At 40.1% G+C, this 18,874-nt stretch overlaps 1 protein-coding gene across 1 annotated transcript in view; it reads left to right on the plus strand.

Moving 5' to 3' along the window:
• snrnp200 (small nuclear ribonucleoprotein 200 (U5)) overlaps positions 1-18,874 on the plus strand; it is a 62,977-nt gene that overhangs the window by 21,817 nt on the left and 22,286 nt on the right. Inside the window, exons 16-28 of the mRNA XM_063056811.1 lie at positions 172-295; positions 1,379-1,528; positions 1,967-2,077; positions 2,352-2,483; positions 3,113-3,301; positions 7,977-8,174; positions 8,445-8,597; positions 12,859-12,939; positions 14,541-14,624; positions 15,147-15,253; positions 15,842-15,960; positions 16,267-16,421; positions 16,653-16,842. Coding sequence (XP_062912881.1) covers positions 172-295; positions 1,379-1,528; positions 1,967-2,077; positions 2,352-2,483; positions 3,113-3,301; positions 7,977-8,174; positions 8,445-8,597; positions 12,859-12,939; positions 14,541-14,624; positions 15,147-15,253; positions 15,842-15,960; positions 16,267-16,421; positions 16,653-16,842 — 1,793 coding nt within the window. The remainder of the gene's footprint in view (positions 1-171; positions 296-1,378; positions 1,529-1,966; positions 2,078-2,351; positions 2,484-3,112; positions 3,302-7,976; positions 8,175-8,444; positions 8,598-12,858; positions 12,940-14,540; positions 14,625-15,146; positions 15,254-15,841; positions 15,961-16,266; positions 16,422-16,652; positions 16,843-18,874) is intronic.

The raw sequence follows: 18,874 nt of genomic DNA on the forward strand, positions 1-18,874 counted from the left end.
TGTTCAGGTAGCCTTCGTACATGAATTGTTTGGGAGAAGGTGGGATTGTGTCTGATTGGTAATGCAAAGCCAAGTTGTATAACAAAGATAAAGACAAGTTAGAAGGCTGAAATTTAAGTCGTGTGCTATTCAGTGTGAAATACTTATCCAATCCTGTGTCTTTCCCTTCAGTTTTCGTCCTGTTCCTTTGGAGCAGACATATGTTGGAATCACAGAGAAGAAAGCCATCAAGCGTTTCCAGATTATGAATGAGATTGTGTATGAGAAGGTGATGGAGCATGCTGGGAAGAATCAGGTCAGTGAATTTATTTGGAAGCAGTAATCCCTCTCACCTTCTGGATTGGTATATAGGCACTAGGACACTGAAATGCAAACCTGCAGCATTCCAGAGTAAATGTGTGCTGCCAGTTTGGATCTAACTCCTGAACAGAAGTTTATCGGAATGCTCGATCATTGGTTTGGAAAATCCAACAATGGGGCTGATTGCCATCATTTCGTTCTTCGTATTTCTGCACATGTGACCCAAGTTGCTCCTCACTCAAGCCCTGTACTTAAATCTGCAAGAAAGCTGTGACCATATGCCACCACTGGGTAAAATTTAGGAGACTACAGGGCCAGCTTAATGAATGTTGTGATGTCAGTGTCAATCCATGCCAAACCCCGTCCCATTACAATGAAAAACTATATTATGCTGAACCAGAGCAATGTTATTTCTTCTCTAAAGTAAACTACAGAATATCACGTGATGTGTATAGTAATTGGATTGTCTTGAATTTAAGCAGTCTGATAATCATTGTGTACTTCCTTCCATATTCTTTTACCCAATTAACAAACTGATGCCAGCAGCGATAGAGTACTCAAATCATTCTGTTTGTTTGTGCTCCAGATTCCAGTATCTGTGGTCCCTTTTGTCTACGCCCTAGTATCCATCCAATGAACTGTGCACCCATGGGGGGGGCGGGGGGGGGAGACAGAGTTCGTGCAAATTAATAATCCACCTTAAAATTTAAATAAAACGGTAGTTGCGGAAATTCTGAAATAAAAAGGGAAAATGCTGGAACTATTCAACCGGTTAGACAGTGGATTATCAATCCTGTCAGTGATGAGAAGTGTAAGGGGCTTTCTATCTTTCTGGAGAGTGTTCTACTCTCGATAGATAAAGCCCCCATATACTTTATCTCTCCAACTCTGTCTTCCTTGCAGGGATTGCCTCTCTTCATTTTCTTGTCCGGCATAGCCCCCTTCCTGCCATCCTTGCATCTGCTCTGCAGGACCATCTAAGATAGTTTCACCTCTAAGTAACCTTTACTCAAGTTCCATCTCTCATATTTCTGGTTCCTGGTGAACACTTGTAAGAAGATTGATTTTTTTTGTTTAGGTGTTGGTGTTTGTTCATTCTCGTAAGGAAACGGGAAAGACAGCACGAGCAATCCGAGATATGTGCCTGGAGAAGGATACACTGGGTTTGTTCCTGCGAGAGGGCTCAGCTTCTACAGAAGTGCTGCGCACAGAGGCAGAACAGTGCAAGGTACATTCTTTATTGGCCTTTCTGTACTTGTGTCTCGCTGACTGCAGCACTGGCTTGTCACAATATTATACATAACAGCACCACGTTATCTGAAAGTGATGAAATACAGAGGTGAATCGGGAATGATCGTTTGTACAGCTTCAGCAGAACCAGAAATCCCTGAAAAACAAGATTAGCAGTGCTTGTTCACTCTTCCTAGATGTAACATACCTCATCTGTCAAATTATAGAAAATAGAGAGGAGAAACGCTTCGGCTTGAAAAATTCAGGAAGGTTGAAAACTTCTGGGGCCTTTCAATTTTAAATACGGAAACCCAGTGCACATTTCCTCCTATTTCAGCTTGTTTTATTTATGTAGCAAATGGTACTATAGAGTAATGGGCAAAGGGTTTGTTTCTGTTTTGTGGGTCTATGAATCCATAACTGCCTCTCCTTTCAGAATCTGGAGTTGAAAGACCTACTCCCCTACAGTTTTGCGATTCACCATGCTGGGATGACGAGAGTGGATCGAACACTGGTAGAAGATCTGTTTGCTGACAGGCATATTCAGGTAGTTTCCAGTCTTATTCACATTATGTGAAGCTTATGTGCTTCTGTACTGTAAGTAAGTGGCTCAATGTTTGGAGCCACAAGCATTTCTTGGTGCTTTTTCTGTCACTCTCTGTATTTGTGCTTGATGGACTCTAGTAATTGGTTTGTAGTTTCATTAAACACAGAAGTTTGGGAGTGAGGGACAACGGTCGTCTCCCATCAGTATTTACAGCTCATTTTCCCCAGCGGATTTTACATCTGTAAAAAATAATTGTGGCCTTCGTTTGTTTCAGGTGCTGGTGTCCACAGCAACTCTGGCTTGGGGTGTGAATCTGCCTGCTCACACTGTTATTATTAAAGGCACACAGGTGTACAGCCCAGAGAAGGGCCGCTGGACTGAACTGGGTGCACTGGATGTACTTCAGGTAAGACAACCCATCATTTCTTACTGATCATGTCTTTGTCAAGTGCCTTTTAAAAGTTTGAATAAGTAATACGTAGAGCCAGTCCCCTTTTGACCATACTAGGAGCCTTAAAGAGAAAAATAATGCATTGTATTAATGGGACTGGTAGGGAATCACACAAGGAATTCTTTTGGTTGTCCTGATATTTCTGTTGTAAACGCCCCATGCAGATGTTTAGTGAAGATAAATTTGAAATCAGAATGTGCAGTTAAAACATCAACTGACTCTCACTGTGGATTCCTGATAACGCGTTAAGTCTGCCAGGAAATGGGAGGAGCCACAAGATGGGGTGATGGCGGGGGCAGGTTTGCCCAGGAGTGCCAAATTTTGTTTGTATTGGTGAAAGTTTCCTAAAAGAGTTCTTTAAATAATGGTGTTCTTAGTTCTTTGCTTAAAAAAAGAGATGTCAGGGTTGAGCTAGAAAGCCAGGGGTGGATTGCCAAGAATTGCCCTGCAGCCATGGTGTGACTTTGGGAGAGATTTTTTTTTAATTTCACCATCCAAAGGGACTGAGAGTCAAAGGCTGAATGTTGTGCTTCCACAGAGATATTGGTTCTGATTTATTCCCTTCAATATTAATACATTTTCAGATGTTAGGCCGTGCAGGACGACCACAGTATGACACGAAGGGTGAAGGTATCCTGATTACGTCGCACGGCGAGTTGCAGTATTACCTGTCCCTTCTCAACCAGCAGCTGCCAATCGAGAGCCAGATGATCACCAAACTCCCTGACATGCTCAATGCAGAGATTGTTCTTGGAAATGTTCAGACTGCCAAGGTAAGAAGCCAACATGTTGTTCAGACCAGAAGTGAAAAGTTCCGCCTGCCAGGGTTAACGGACAATGTTCCCTCTAATTTTTTTTGCAGCTCTGAGCAGGAAATTTTTACACAGCCTGAAAACTGCCCGGTACTTCAATTTTTTTTTTGTAGTATGCATACTGTGAATACTTAGAATGATCACATTCTTTTGATTTTACTTATTAATTGAAGGGTATAATGATAGGGTACAACAAAGAAAATCTTGCCCATTTTCGTAAACATTTTCTAATCTGTCTTTATTACAAATCCATTTTCTGTAATCACTGTCCAGATTAATTTCACATCCAGATGAAAGATACATCTGAATCCTCATTAGATCATACAAGTGTTCCACTTCTAGTCTGTTTCTGGATGTGCATTTGATTGCGTTCATAAGGCTGATTCCATATTCACAGTCAGTGCTAGAAGCTTAAAATGTTCCAACGATTTCCAATAAAAATTGATAGTTCTTCAAATTCTTTGTTTCTGAGCACGTACTGTAGTCCAGTTTAACAGCAAATATCTTAATTGAACTAGTCATGGTTTTCTCTGAAACATCAAGTTTTAAATCACAGTATTCTTTTTTCTTTTTCAATATTTTTATTGATTTCTTACATAAAAGAATACAGAGTACAGTAAGATAATATATTGATTACAGTATATTGGAATCACAAATACAGTTTCATTACCCCATATCCGTATACATTAAATTTAAGCATAATATTAAAAAGATATACTTATAGAAAAAAAATCTAGACCCACTACCAGACAGAAAACAGCTGCTTGGTTTAAAAGAAAAGGAAAAAATCCTTATATAGTAAAACATGTTGTTAGCCAACATCTGTGCTTAATAGCAAATCAAAGATTTTGAAAATAATTCAGAAAAGGTCCCCACAATATTAAAAAATCTTGTCTAGGTTCAGAAATTGAACAGCGAATCTTCTCTAAATTTAAGCAAGACATGACATCATGTAACCAATGAGTATGAGTAGGCAGAGAGGCATCCCTCCACCTAAGCAACAATGCCCTCCTGACTATCAGAGAAATAAAGGCCAAAATATGTAACTCATGTGGCTCCAAAATAATACCATTTCCTCCCAACAATACCAAATAAGGCAGTCAAAGGGTTAGGTTTAAAATTTACTTTAAAAAGCACCGAAAAAGTTTGGAACACTTCGTTTCAATATTTTTCGAGACTCGGACAAGTCCAAAACATATGAATTAGTGAAGTTTCTCCATTGTTACATCTATCACAATGGGGAGATATATCTGAATAAAAGTGAGTGAGCTTATCTTTAGTCCTGTGGGCCCTATGAACCACTTTAAATTGTAGAAGGGAATGACAGGCACATAGCAATGAGGTATTAACCAATTTTGAAATTTCATTCCTGGTATCCTCAGAAATTGGAATCTGTAAATCTTGTTCCCAGAGATTTTTAATTTTCCCTAAAGGAATATCTCTCATTCCCAACAGCATACCATAAATATTAGATATAGATCCATTATGGAAGTATTTCAAATTAAAAATTGTATCAAGTAAATTCTTATCTGGACTTTTAGGAAATGTATGTACTTGAATACGCAAAAAGTCTCTAATTTGTAAATATCGAAAGAAGTGGGTTTTGGGTAGGCTATACTTAGCTGACAATTGCTCAAATGAAGAGAGACTATCTCCAACAAACAAAAGAATCTTAGTATTGCCGCAATATTTTTGCGGCAATACTTTCGTCATAGTCCATAATAGCAGCTGAGGTTTTTTTTGTCAGTCATACAACTTTCTCTTTCCAAATTCAAAATTATTGCATTTGCAATAACAACAGAATGAAAAACTTGCCACTCTCTTATTGCATCATCAGGGAATCTGTTAATGCAAGTCATTACACACACATTGAACGAATCTAATAATAGGTGCAGTATCATTGTCAGAATGAAGTGCAAGCAGATCTGTCATTTTGTCACTCCAGTAAATGGTATTGCATGATACTGTGACTGTAACCTGTTAATTTTTGCTTTTGCAAACTGCAGTGCTTCAATTGTATTCAAACAGCTCTTCTGAAGGAATTTACAAAGAGATGCCAGATCTTCTAAAACATCGTTAAGGAGAGTTAATGCTACTCTTTATTCTGGAGTGGTCCAAATCTTCAGGCAGTAGTTGCTGATTGGATTGTTACATTCATTAACTTGCTCTTTGCAATACTAGATCAAAACTTCATAATTCCTCTAAGTTGTAATGGCAAGATGCCTTGACAGCCATCTTACGTTGGTTAGTAGTCTAAATGACACAACATCACATTCTGTGACATTAGCTAATTCTCCTAGCTTTTCATATTTCACTGACGATCTGCTGAACATTGTATACACTGTTTGTAACGGTGTTTTTATATCCTGTGTAATTGATATTTTTTTCCATGCATCATCTAATCCCTGGTTTTCTCTGTGTGCAATACAATGTTGCTCAGATAGATGTATTATTTCTTGTCGAAATTATTCTTTTCAAGCATAACATTGACCCTGTTTGATGTAAACATCGCCACCTTTTGAATATCAAGATTGTTGATATATATTTTTAAATCGCTTCAACAATAGTGATACTGCTGCGTGCAGCTGGGTTAAAAATACCCACAGAGTCTTATTGAAGGCTTCATTTTCCAATCGAAGCTTAAAATACAGAAGTTACATTTTCTGTATATCTGCACTTTCATCAGCAATTTGTGTATGGAAAGCAGAATTCTGCAATTATTCCATGATCTGTTTCTGATGTACTCAACACATTCAAACACATAGTTCTCACTGCACCAGCTCTCAGGTATATTTACATACCTGGCCCCGTGTGCATGTATTTCTTGTACAGAATGCATAGAACCGTTGATTTTAATTGCTAGGATAATGTTACCAATTACCACTTTGACCATATCAGAGTCAGACGACTTCTGTGCATCTTGTTTCACTCTCGCTTCATGCTCTTTTGGAGTTTCAGTTAACGTGCAAAATTCTACATTTCTTCTGGTTGAATAATTGGTAACAGCATGTATATAAACTCTTTGGTTAACATGTCGTTTTAAGCAATCTTTCACTTCCACATAAATGATGCACACATCACCAGTATCTTGATGTGAAAAAATATGGCCAATTTTTATTTTTTTGTTTTTGATACAAAGGTGTTATCTACTAGTTGCGAAAACCATTCTACCTTAAATTTTGAACAAGCTTTGTTCTTCAAAGCATTTTTCTTCTGCTTTGTTCTTCTGCTTTTCGACATCCTTAGGATAACAATAATACTTATTATTTGAGAATACTAAAAATAATAATTATCATTTGAACATTTTATCAAGGTAAGTCAAAAGTGTTATAATTTTAATAAGATAATATAGTCAGGCAAACAATTTAATAGAAACAAAATTTTATCTTCTAACAATTTTTTAATTTAAAAATTCTTATTAGATTATGATTTTTTTGAAAGATTACTTACCAGAAAAGTTAAAATATAGAATTTTTCACATCGGTCAAACACAAACCACAACTCCAACACAAGCAAACAATGTCAGACAGTCAAAGCAACTGACAGGCAAATGGCAAAAGTAAACTGTTTTGACTAGACGGAGCCTGCATTCAGCGGGCTGATGATTTATTAGTAATGAGTTACCGACTTCTATTGTGTTTATTGTTACAATTTGTAACAGTGTTGTAATTTGAAACACTGACAACGTAAATACGTTGAAGTTCTAAAATGTTTCGAAGTAAAGGTTATGGTATGTTTATTATTTAGAAAATTTGTGGGTTATATTCATTGAAACATTAATTACAAGGTACTTTTTAGATTATGAAGACTCGCAGTCCTCTTTGTCCTCTTTTATCGTCATTTAGTAATGTATGCATTAAGAAATGATACAATATTTCCTCTGGTGTGATATCACAAAACACAGGACAGACCAAGACTGAAAAACTAACAAAACCACATAATTATAACATATAGTTACAACGGTGCAACAATACCATAACTTGATGAAGAAGTCCATGGGCACAGTAAAAATTTCAAAGTCTCTCAAATGTCCCACATCTCACACAGATGGGAGAAGGAAGAAAAACTCCCTGCCATACCCGACCATGGTCTGACTCTGAGTCATCCGAAAACTTCGAGCTCTGATCAGCTCTCTGACACCAAGTACAGAGCGTCATCTCTATCCAAACAATTCGACCTCCGTCTCGGTTGCCAACAGCAGGCAAAGCCAGGGATTTTGAGGCCTTCCCTCCAAAAGATTCCCGATCACGCAGTAACAACAGCAGTGAACTGGCGTTTCAGAAATTTTTCCAGATGTTCCTCTGTGCTTTCACGTCCGTCTCCATCAAATCAGAATTGCCTACGGCCCCTATTTAATGGATACGATATCATTTTTCACTGGAGGGCTGCATACGCGCTGCACGCTGCTCTCTCCTCCCACCTGATTCAAAATTATATTAACATAGATTTCAAAATATATTAACATTAACTTCACATCAAAGAAATTTCCAGCTGCGTGACAACGGTAGCTATATGTGTGGGAGCATTTCAGTTACTTCACGGCCACACACCTGCACAGCTTAACATGGTTACAGAGATGAGAAATCAACTTAAGAGACCACCAATAGAAACTAAGTTTTAACGTTTGACTTTGCAGGATGCTGTTAATTGGTTGGGGTACACATACCTTTATATCCGGATGTTGAGAACTCCCAATCTATATGGGATATCGCATGATGAGTTGAAGAATGATCCCCTGCTGGAACAGCGTAGACTAGATCTCATTCACACCGCTGCCCTCATCCTTGACAAAAACAACCTTGTAAAGTATGATAAAAAAGGTGGAAACTTTCAGGTAAGTGCACAGCTTTAATATCTGCAGTCTTAGCTGATCTATCATCAGGTTGGGAAATTGCACACAACATGACTTAAAGAAAATTCAGAAATCTGAGTTATGCATACTTTTAATGTTTATTTTTAGTTTTGTCTTTTAAATAATCTAAATTTAATCTGAATTTAAATAAGTTCAAAGCTATTGATTTGAAATTAATACATTGCATTATTTACACTGGAGTTTTTATGAAACAGACATTTTACCCCTTTAATTGTAAAATGTCTTGGGCAGGTCACTGATCTGGGCCGTATTGCAAGTCACTATTATATCACACATGAAAGTATGGCCACCTACAATCAGCTTCTGAAACCCACCCTCAGCGAGATTGAGTTGTTCAGAGTCTTTTCACTGTCATCAGAGTTCAAGAACATCACTGTACGAGAGGTAAGTGAATCTAGCAGGCACGCTGGGCCTCAAAGGACTTACTCTTCCTGTAAGGAGTAAGCAGTGAAGCATTCTCCGTCAGATTCCTGTGACCCCATGGAACGTCTTAATGTTTAACTAAAGAATCTGTAATTCTACATAGAAATCAAAGTACTGTAGCACAGCTTAGATTTCAATGCTTCTCAAGAGTGGCTGCAGAATATTTTGGAGACAGTGGATGTCAAATGTCCTAAAGACCAATATGAAGGGGGAAAGTGAACAGCCAGAAGACCTGGTGCACGTTGGTAACAGCATGGGTAGAAAAGGCACAAGGCCTAGCAACATGAATTTAAAGACTGAAGGCTGATTTATTATTGTGCGTACTATCTTGCGCTGTAGCCTATGCAAGTGGGCTACGCCGTTGTGAGCATTTATACTTGTGCGTTGGTGCGTCTGCGTCTCTGCAATTCACCGCCAAGACGCTAGTTGGCAGTGGGGTTTCTACGCCAGTGTGTTGAGTTTCTTCGTGTTGAAACGCAACACGAAGAAACTCAAACTTCAAACAATGGCGACTGAAACTGAAGGAGGGTGAATTTTCTGTGCTTGTCCGGCCACTGAGGAACATGGACGAGGAAATGCATTTCAGATATTTTCGGATGTCGGCAGGTAGATTTGACGATTTGGTTCATCGTCTCCAACCATTTATTTCGCATCAGTGTACGCACAGTATACTCAGAGACTGGCCATCACCATTTGAGTTTTAGCTTCAGGTGGGAGTCAACAGGCTGTAGCAGCTAGCTACAAACTGGCGTCAAGCACAGGGTCCTCCATAATTTCGGAGGTCTGTAAAACTTTATGGAAAGCATTGCAGCCAGAGTTCCTTCCCTGCCCTTCAGTCGTCCAATGGGAAGCTATTGCAGCGCAGGAGGAAATGCGATGCTACCAAGCAGACCAATCACAGTTGATCGGTCTGCGTCGCCACGACACGTAGTTACATTTTGGGAGAGGTGCGCGTTAGGCTACAGCGTAGGGTACGGGACTATGCCGTACCTGCAGCGTACATTTGACGCACAAGTGTAAATCAGCCTTAAATCTAAAGGGTACATTAGAAGCCAGGACCTCAGTGCTAGTGATAGTAAGTATAGTAACAGGTTATTAGATCAAATGAAAGCATGGCTAACACTGGGACTGGTTCTACAGAAAAGTGGAATTGTAAGACAAGTAGGATGGGTTACACATGGACAGGACTGGAGCCAATACTCTTACTAGCTGCTCAGAAGGACTTCAACTAGACTGATGGGGAGGGGGGGGGGCAGGGATTTAAACTAGACTGAGTTGGGGAGATTGAGGAGAAGGAGACAAGGATAGAAATAAAAAAAGAGGAAACTGAAGGAGGGCAAAGAGACCCTGGATGCAAGGCAACCAGGATCATAGTGCTCAGGTTGTTAAGGGGCAGGTCTGAAGGATTTCGTCTAAAAACACAATAAGATGAATTAATTATGCAGATAGGAATAAATGGATATGCCAATGGATATGTTTTTAGAGGCATAATCTTACTGTGACTGGTGAAGGGAAGGGATAGGAACAGAATATCCAGGAGACTCAATATTTAGGAATATTGAGCAAAAGGGGGGAAAGGTTGGTGGTGTGTGCTTAGTAAAAGAGGAAAACTATACAATAATGAGGAAGGATATTAACTCCAAGAAACTGATAAGAAATCGTCATGATCGCAGCAAAGGAACACTAATGGACAGGAAGTGTTATTCGCAGCTGTATTATGAGACCGCCAAACAATAGTGGTGATGTAGGAAAATGGTGTTAAATAGGAAATTAGAGACCCATTTGCAAGGGTGCAACTATAATTATGAACTTTATTCAACATTTAGATTGAGGAAGCCTGATTACCAATAATAATGTCAAGGATGAATTTCTGGCATGCATTTGAGATAACTCTTTTGATCTGTGGTGTTGAGGAGCCAAATAGAAAGCAGATCAATCTAGCCCTTTCTTGCTTTTGTCATTGTAACTGATAAAGTGTAAATTGAAAGCATTAATAAACAGTCCTATTGTGCGAGGTCCCTTGAGGAAAAGTGACCATAACGTGTTAGAATTCTTCATTAAGATATAGAGTGAGAGAATAAAATCCTGAATGTAAATAGTAGAAGCTGAAAGTACAAGGTGTAGGTTGGTTCAGGTAGATTTGACAATGTTATTTAAAGAATTGACAGTGGAGGTAATGACAACCTTTTATAAAGAGCATAGATAGAATATTCATTCCTGTCTGGCACAAAAATAAAACAGTTCAACTGTGGATTTTAAAATAAGTTGGTGACAGAATTAGAATGGAGGAGGATAAATATAAAGACCTGTGAAAGTAGAAAACCTGAGATTTGGGTGCAGTTTAGAGTGCAGTGAGAGAGGATTCAGAGGTTGAATTGGGAAGGAGAAAATAGAGCAACAGAGAAAATATAAGCTAACAGAGAACATAAAGGGTATCTGAGGAAATAGTAATGGCAGAGCACTGGGTGAAGAGTAACGGGATCAGACTTTCTCAATGTGGCTTTTTAAAAAGGAAGTCTTGCTTGACAAACCTACTGGGATGTTTTGAGGACATAAATAGATGAGGAAGAAGAGGGGGATTTGGCATCTTTGGATTTGCCGTAAGGTCCCACCTAAGATATTAGCATCAAAATGTAGGTACATGGGACTTGATGAGGTAGTGATCTGGCTGGAGAACTGGTTTGTCAGCAGGAAGCAAGGTGTAGGAGTAAACGGATTGTTCTCCAAGTGGCAAACTGTGACCGGGGACTGGAGCAGCACCACGGATTGGTGCTGGGAATCCAGCTAGTCGTGATATGCTATAACAAAAATAATTTAAATGAGGAAATCAAATATAATGTCTCCAAGTTTGTAGAAGACAAAAAAAATGGGGTGAGAGTGAACTTGAAAGGAATGCAAAGGAGCTCTGGGTCGACTTGAGTAGTTGAGCAAGAAGACAGATGCATGGCAGGCATAGTATAATTTGGAGAAATGTGTCTGGTGACAGTAGCAGGAAGATAGGCCATTATCTGAATGGTAATAGATTGAGAAAGGAGGAGATGCACCAGTTGTTGAAGGTGAACATGCAGACGTAATGGGGGAATTAAAAAAACAAATTGTTTTCTAGCCTTTATAATGAGAGGATTTGTGGTTAGAGCTAGGGATGTCTTGCTACAGTGTGTATAGAAACCTGGTGAGGATGTACTTGGAGTGTTGTGTGCAGTTTTAGTCTCAATGTGAGGAAAGATGTTCTTGTATGGTGAGAGTTCAGTGAAGATTTATTAAACTGACTTCTGGGATGTCAGGACAAGAAAGTTTAGGGCATTGAGCCATATGTTCACTACATTTCAGACCGATAAGAGGGGTCTTATGGAATCCCTCAAGATCTGAATGGGACTGCACAGATTACATTCAAGAAGGCTATTCTTGATGACCAGCAAGTCCAGTACTAGATGAGAGCAAGCATTGAAGACTGAGATGAGGAGAAATCGATTCGCTTATAGAGTGATGAAGCTGTGCCACTCTGTCACAGGAATCTGTTGAAGTCACTTTATTTAACATATTCAGGTTGGAATTAGATATTGTTCTTTAGGCTAGATAGATAAAATATGGGGAGAAATCTTGAACAGGTTAATGATTTTGGATGACTAGCCATGATTATGCTAAATGCTGGAGCATCTTAAAGGACCAGTGGCCTGCTTCTGTTTTCTATGTAAAGGTACATGTGAGTATATTCAGGGTTGAGGTAGATGTTTGGTCTGCATGGGGATATTGGATGTTAGCGGGATGAAGTTTGAAAGTAAATTGAAGCTAACTGTCAGTCTGCGTTCATTTCAGTGGAGGAACAGGCTTGAAGAAGTGTATGCTGGCTCACAGGCTTGTTTATGTTCTAACTCATTTTTACACTTCTTTTCGAACTCGCCTTTGCCCCCAACACTTTCAAGTAACAGTAGAGCCTGCAGATGTTATTACGTTATCATGTGCAGAAGGACATTGCAAATCAGTCCAATTGCTATGAAAAACCAGAGAAGAGGAACAAAAGGTCTTCAGTCCTGAATGTTAACTCAGTTTCTCCTTCCACCATTTTCTGTTTTTTATCTTCAGTTTTGGGCTGTAATGAGTTAGTCGCAATACTTCGGCATTATCTCAGAGCTTAACAACAAGTAAAACACAGTTATGTGCCGATTATATTCCACATCTTTTCATGAACAATGATGAGTTCCCTCTTATCTGTGCCCCTCAGGAAGAGAAACTTGAACTGCAGAAGTTGTTGGAACGTGTTCCTATTCCCGTCAAGGAGAGCATTGAAGAGCCTAGTGCGAAGGTAATGAGAATAACCCAGTTGTTTTAACCAAGTTCTTTGAGTCCTTTTGTGTTCCCTGTAGAGTCACATTGTTAGATATAGGGATTTAAGGGCTGCAATATCACATTATTTGGATATTTGAAATTATTTTTGCATCTGCTCTCCAGAAACCCTTATGGGGGTAATGTACTGGGACAGAATATATTTGTATTATAATGACAGGTTTGAATTATATGGCAGAAAGCAAGATCTGAGGTTTGAAAGACTGGGGAATTGTGTCTGTAAGGCATTGTCTACCAGGTGGATGATTGGATGTGACTATTTATTAGAATGGACTGCTGTAACTTGGGAGAAGTGACAATACATCTTGTGGGAAAATTGGTACTGCGATGTTTTATATGATTGAGTGTACATAAAAATGCACTGCCTTTCTGTTCATATTGGGAGTCTTTCGTCCACGAGTAGGAGGTGCTTTGGCACAATTTATGAGTTTGGTGGTTGGGAATGTTACTGTATATCAGTGTGCCATTCACTAAAGTAGCTGTGCCGTGAGAAGCCGTGCTTGCTTTTACACTTATGACAGTGAGCCTAAGTACAGCTCCAGTGCCGTATTTGAGTTTGCTGCCTGTACCACTGTCATTGGCTGAATCCAAGGTGGTGGCGAATCAGCATTTAGGAGGGAGATTGAAAATCTGGCTGAGCAGTGCCACAAGCACCACCTCTCACTCAATGTCAGCTAGACCAAGGAACTGATTATCAACCTGAGGAGGAGGAAACAGGACGTTCTTGAGCCGGTCCTTATCTGGGGATCAGTGGTGGAGAGGGTCATCAGTTGTAAATTCCTTGGTGTTATGGTATCAGTGGATCTGTCCTGGTTCCAGCACTTCAGGAAGCACAGCAGCGGCACTACTTTCTTAGAAGTTTGCAAAGATTCGGCATGTCATCTAAAACTCTGACAAACTTCTATAGATGTGTGGTGGGGAGTATGTTGACTGGCTGCATCACTGCCTGGTATGGAAACACCAATGTCCTTGAATGGGAAAGCCTACAAAAATTAGTGGCTAGTTCATCATGGGTTAAATCCTCCCCACCATTGAGCACGTCTGTACAGAGAGCTGTCGCAGGAAAGTAGCATCCATCACCAAGGACCCCCACCATCCAGGCCATGCTGTCTTCTTGCTGCTGACAACAGGAAGAAGGTACAGGAACCTCAGGACCCACACCAGGTTCAGGAACAATTATTTACCCTCCAACCATCAGGGTCTTGAACCAAGGGATAACTTCACTCAATTTTACTCACTGAAGTCCCCACAATCTATGGACTCACTTTCAAGGATACTTCATCTCATGTCCTCTATATTTCTGCTTCTCCGTATTTACACAGCTTGTTGTCTTTTGAACATTGGTTATTTATCGGTTCTGTTGGGTGCAGTCTTTCAATGATTCTATTGTGTTTCTTGTACTTACTGTGAACGTCTGCAATGAAATGAATCTCAGAATTCTATATGCTAACGTATATGTACTTCGATAATAAATTTACTTCCAACTTTGCTGTGCCTGTACACAAGAATGCTGAGAGACTGATTCAATATCACGTTTCGTAACTGTATCCTGTGTTTCAGATCAATGTGTTGCTGCAAGCCTACATCTCCCAACTGAAGCTGGAGGGATTTGCGCTGATGGCAGACATGGTCTATGTCACTCAGGTGCGTCAGTGGGTACAATGAGTTCATTGCTTAACCTATCAACCATTGAAAGGCCCGGGTAAAGTGAAGGTGGAGAAGATATCTCATGTAGTTGGAAGAGTCTAGGACCAGAATGAAACAGATGAGGAGGAATTTCTTTAGCTAGAGTGTGGCGAATTCGTGGAATTCATTTGCTACAGATGGCTGTGGAGGTCAGGTCATTGGGTATATTTAAAGCAGAGACTGATAGATTCTTGATTAGTGGTGGTATCAAAGTTTATGAGGAGAGGGCAAGAGAATGAGGTTGAGAGGGAAGAATAAATTAACCATGATTAAATAGCAAGGTAGACTTGATGGGTTGATTGGCCCAATTCTGCTGCTAAGACTTATGGTTTGCAAATGGTTTTTGTTTCGTATTTATTGTGCAGATTTCCATTTGCTAACACTGTTGTTTTGAAGTTGGATGTGATACAGCTACTTGCACAAGTATTGAACTTTTGATAAATTGCCTGTTTCTTAATTTTTTTTCTAATTGTGTCTCAGTCTGCAGGCCGTCTGATGCGTTGCATTTTTGAGATTGTTTTAAATCGAGGTTGGGCCCAGCTGACAGACAAGACTGTGAATCTCTGCAAAATGATTGACAAACGAATGTAAGAAACCAGCACTAAATCACATTCTGGACTTGTAATAAAAACAAATCATCAGCTGACTGCATAAAAGAAAACATGAAATTATTTGATCGTTGTAATTCACCTTTCTCCAGTGGACACTGTTCAAACACGGGTGCCTTTGGGAAGACAACATATTCTGATCACCCACATATTCTGTACTACCTGTCTGTTGGCAGTTTCTTTTTTGAGTTAGAACTTGGAGATCCGATATAATAGTTTTGTATAACACAAGGAGAGCATTCAGAGGGTATTTGGTTATTTGAGGATAAAGCCAAGCACGCTTCCTTCTATCACCAGATTTTTAAACAAAAATGTAATCTATTGATTCTGCTGTTATAAATGAATTCTTGTTTCATTACTTTGTTTGTTAGTGCTGATTCATCTGGATCTGCACCACATTTAGTTGTGAGTACCACCTTGGGTTGAATCTGAATCCAGAATGACCTGTTTGACCCAAATCTTGACCCAATATCCAGTTGTTCATCTATTTTGAACCCACAGTGCTGATGGGTGATTTATCGTTTATGCTTGTGGAATAAACCACTGATGACTTTGTACTTCTGGCAGGTGGCAGTCAATGTCGCCTTTGCGACAGTTCAGAAAGCTGCCAGAGGAAGTGATCAAGAAAATAGAGAAGAAGAACTTCCCATTTGAGCGACTGTATGACTTGAATCATAATGAAATTGGTAAGAACTGTGAAATGATTTACAGCACGACATCTCTGCTGACAGGCTGGGATTTTATCCTCCATGTTGACTACAGGTTCACTGGTTGGAAATGCGATTGTGTTTGTGTGTTGGTGATGGGTGTTTCCTTTGTCAAGGTGGATGCTGTTGGTTAGAATTGCAGCAGGACCGTGCTGAAGATTTTACACTTGTAATTTCTCAAGTGGCCTTGATGCTGAAAGTTGAAAGTTGTTGTAGGTGGTTGCCACTGGATGCTATGGATTGGTCTCCAACTGATTACTTCCGCTTTTGTTTCCCCCCAACCAGGTGAGTTGATCCGAATGCCAAAGATGGGCAAGACAATCCACAAGTACATCCATCAATTCCCGAAACTAGAACTGTCGGTTCACATTCAGCCAATCACACGCTCAACATTGAAAGTGGAACTCACCATCACACCTGACTTCCAGTGGGATGAAAAGGTAGTGTTAGTCAGGGTTTCTCTCTGTAGAAGAAAATCCAGTTGCAAACTTAGTTTATCAGGCTTCTTTTAAAATCAAAACGTCCAATTGGCCTTGTATGTCCAATTGCTTACCTCAGGATTGTTAACTATAACGTTTGAAAGGTGAAGGTAGATTGCTTGCTGTTCTTTATCTGAAAGAATTGAGTTGATAGCTTTTGCTAATCTCTTTCCTCGCTCTCCATTCCTACAGATTCACGGATCCTCCGAGGCATTCTGGATCCTTGTTGAGGATGTGGACAGTGAAGTCATTCTACACAATGAGTACTTTCTGCTGAAAGCAAAATACGCCCAGGATGAACATCTGGTCATGTTCTTTGTACCTGTCTTTGAGCCCCTCCCTCCACAATACTTCATCAGAGTTGTGTCTGATCGCTGGCTCTGTAAGTAACCTTGTATTTCAAATGGCAGCTGATATGGGCAATATACTTACTTCAGTACATAGCTGTCAGCCATCAGCAGCACTATTCAATTTACTCTTATCCCAGCTAATATAGATTAAAGTTAGCTGGTTTTAGTAAGGCCAAATTTAAGAACAATCTCTTTATGACTACAGGGAATATGCCTGAAACCATTTGAGAGTTGTAAAGTTGTTTGGCGCAAGTCTTGAACTTGTTCATTCCCGCTGTGATGCGTACCTATGCTGATTCTAGTTCCCCATATTAGAGCCTTAGTGCTCTACTTTCCAATTCTAAGAACCAGTGCAAAAGCATCCTCCTTTACCACTTCCTGTGACGATTGGTTACCCCTCTGATTTCCTTTAAATTTCTCCCCTCATCATAGAACTGTTCATATCCCCATCCTAGGAGAACAATTACAACCATCTGCCCTATCTGTGCTCCTCATAAGTTTATAAAACTCCAGTCAGCTTCCAGTAAAATAAAACAGCCTTTGTAATCTCTCAAAAACACGAGAGATTCTGTAGAAGCTGGAGATCCAGAGTAACTCACACATAAAATGCTGGTCATGGCAGCTATGTAGGGGAATAAAGAGCCAATGTTTTGGATCGAGACCTAAAATGTCAGCTCTTTATTACTCTCTATAGATGCTGTCTGACCTATTGAGTTCCTACAGCATTTTGTGTGTGTGACTGTGATCTCTCCATTCTAGGCAACATCCTAGTGAATCTCTTCTATACTCTCTCTATTGCTGCCATATGCTTCCTGTGTTGTGGTAGCAAGAACTTGGAGTATTGTGTGTACACAATACTACCAAGTGCAGCCTGACCAATGTTTAGCATAGCTGCAACATGACAGTGAATGTAGAAGTTTGTCAATTTTTATACTAAATGCTTCAGCCTATGAAGCAAGCATGTCAAATGCTGCCTTCACTACCCTATCCACCTGTGTCACCATAGAGTTATGAACTTGCATCTCAAGGTTGCTCTGTACATCAACTCTCCTGAGGTCCTTGCCATTTCCTGTACGTCCTGTTAGTATTTGTTGTCCCGAAATTAATCACCTCATGTTTATCTGGATGAAATTCTGTGTCCTTCTGCATTCTTTTAGAACCACTTTCACTATTTACAGTCTCATCAATTTTTGTGTCGCTTGCAAGCTGGCAGCATGGTAGCATTTAGCACAACAGTTTACAAGTGGCAGCTTTTAGGTTTTAATTCCTGCAGCTGTCTAAGGAGTTTGTAGGTTCTCCCTGTCACCACTTGGGTTTCATCCAGATGTTCTGATTCCGTTCTGCATTCCAAAGATGTACAGGTTAGGGTTAGCAAGTTGTGGGCATGCTGTGTTGGTGTGGGAAGCATAGCGACACTTACAGCTTCCCCCAGAACATCCTTGGAATGTGTTGGTCATTGATGCAAACGATGCATTTCACTGTATGTTTCGATGTACGTGTGACAAATAAAACTAATCCCATCAGTCTCTGCATCCAACACGTTGTCCTCCACAGTTTCCGCCACCTCCATAGGGATCCTACCACTAAACATATCTTTACCACCCCCCCAACCCCTGCTTTCCACAGGGATCTGCATTTCCTTTGTCCATTCGATTTCTCCCCCCCAATAATCTGTACAAGTGGCCCGAGTGCTACATCTGCTTATACACCATTTTCCTCCCTCCATTCAGGGACCCAAGAGAGGCAACAATTCTACTGGGGTTGTCTATTGTGTCCGATCCTCCTGGTGCAGCCTCCCCTACACTGGTGAGATCCATTGTAAATTGGGGGGGACCACTTCGTCGAACACCTCCGCACCATCCGCCACAAGTGGCCAAACATTTAAATTCCAATTCTCATTCCCGTTCCGATCCATGGCTTTCTCTTGTGTCAGGATGAGGCCACCCTCAGGGTGGAGGAGCAACGCCTTGTGTTCCATCTGCGTAGCCTCCAACCTGATGGCATGAATATTGATTACTCCATCCAGTAAACAAATTTCCCCCACCTCCTTCCCCTATTCTCTAT

Source organism: Mobula hypostoma, chromosome 8, assembly GCF_963921235.1.
Source record: "Mobula hypostoma chromosome 8, sMobHyp1.1, whole genome shotgun sequence".
In the NCBI taxonomy this organism is placed as follows: Eukaryota; Metazoa; Chordata; class Chondrichthyes; order Myliobatiformes; family Myliobatidae; genus Mobula; species Mobula hypostoma.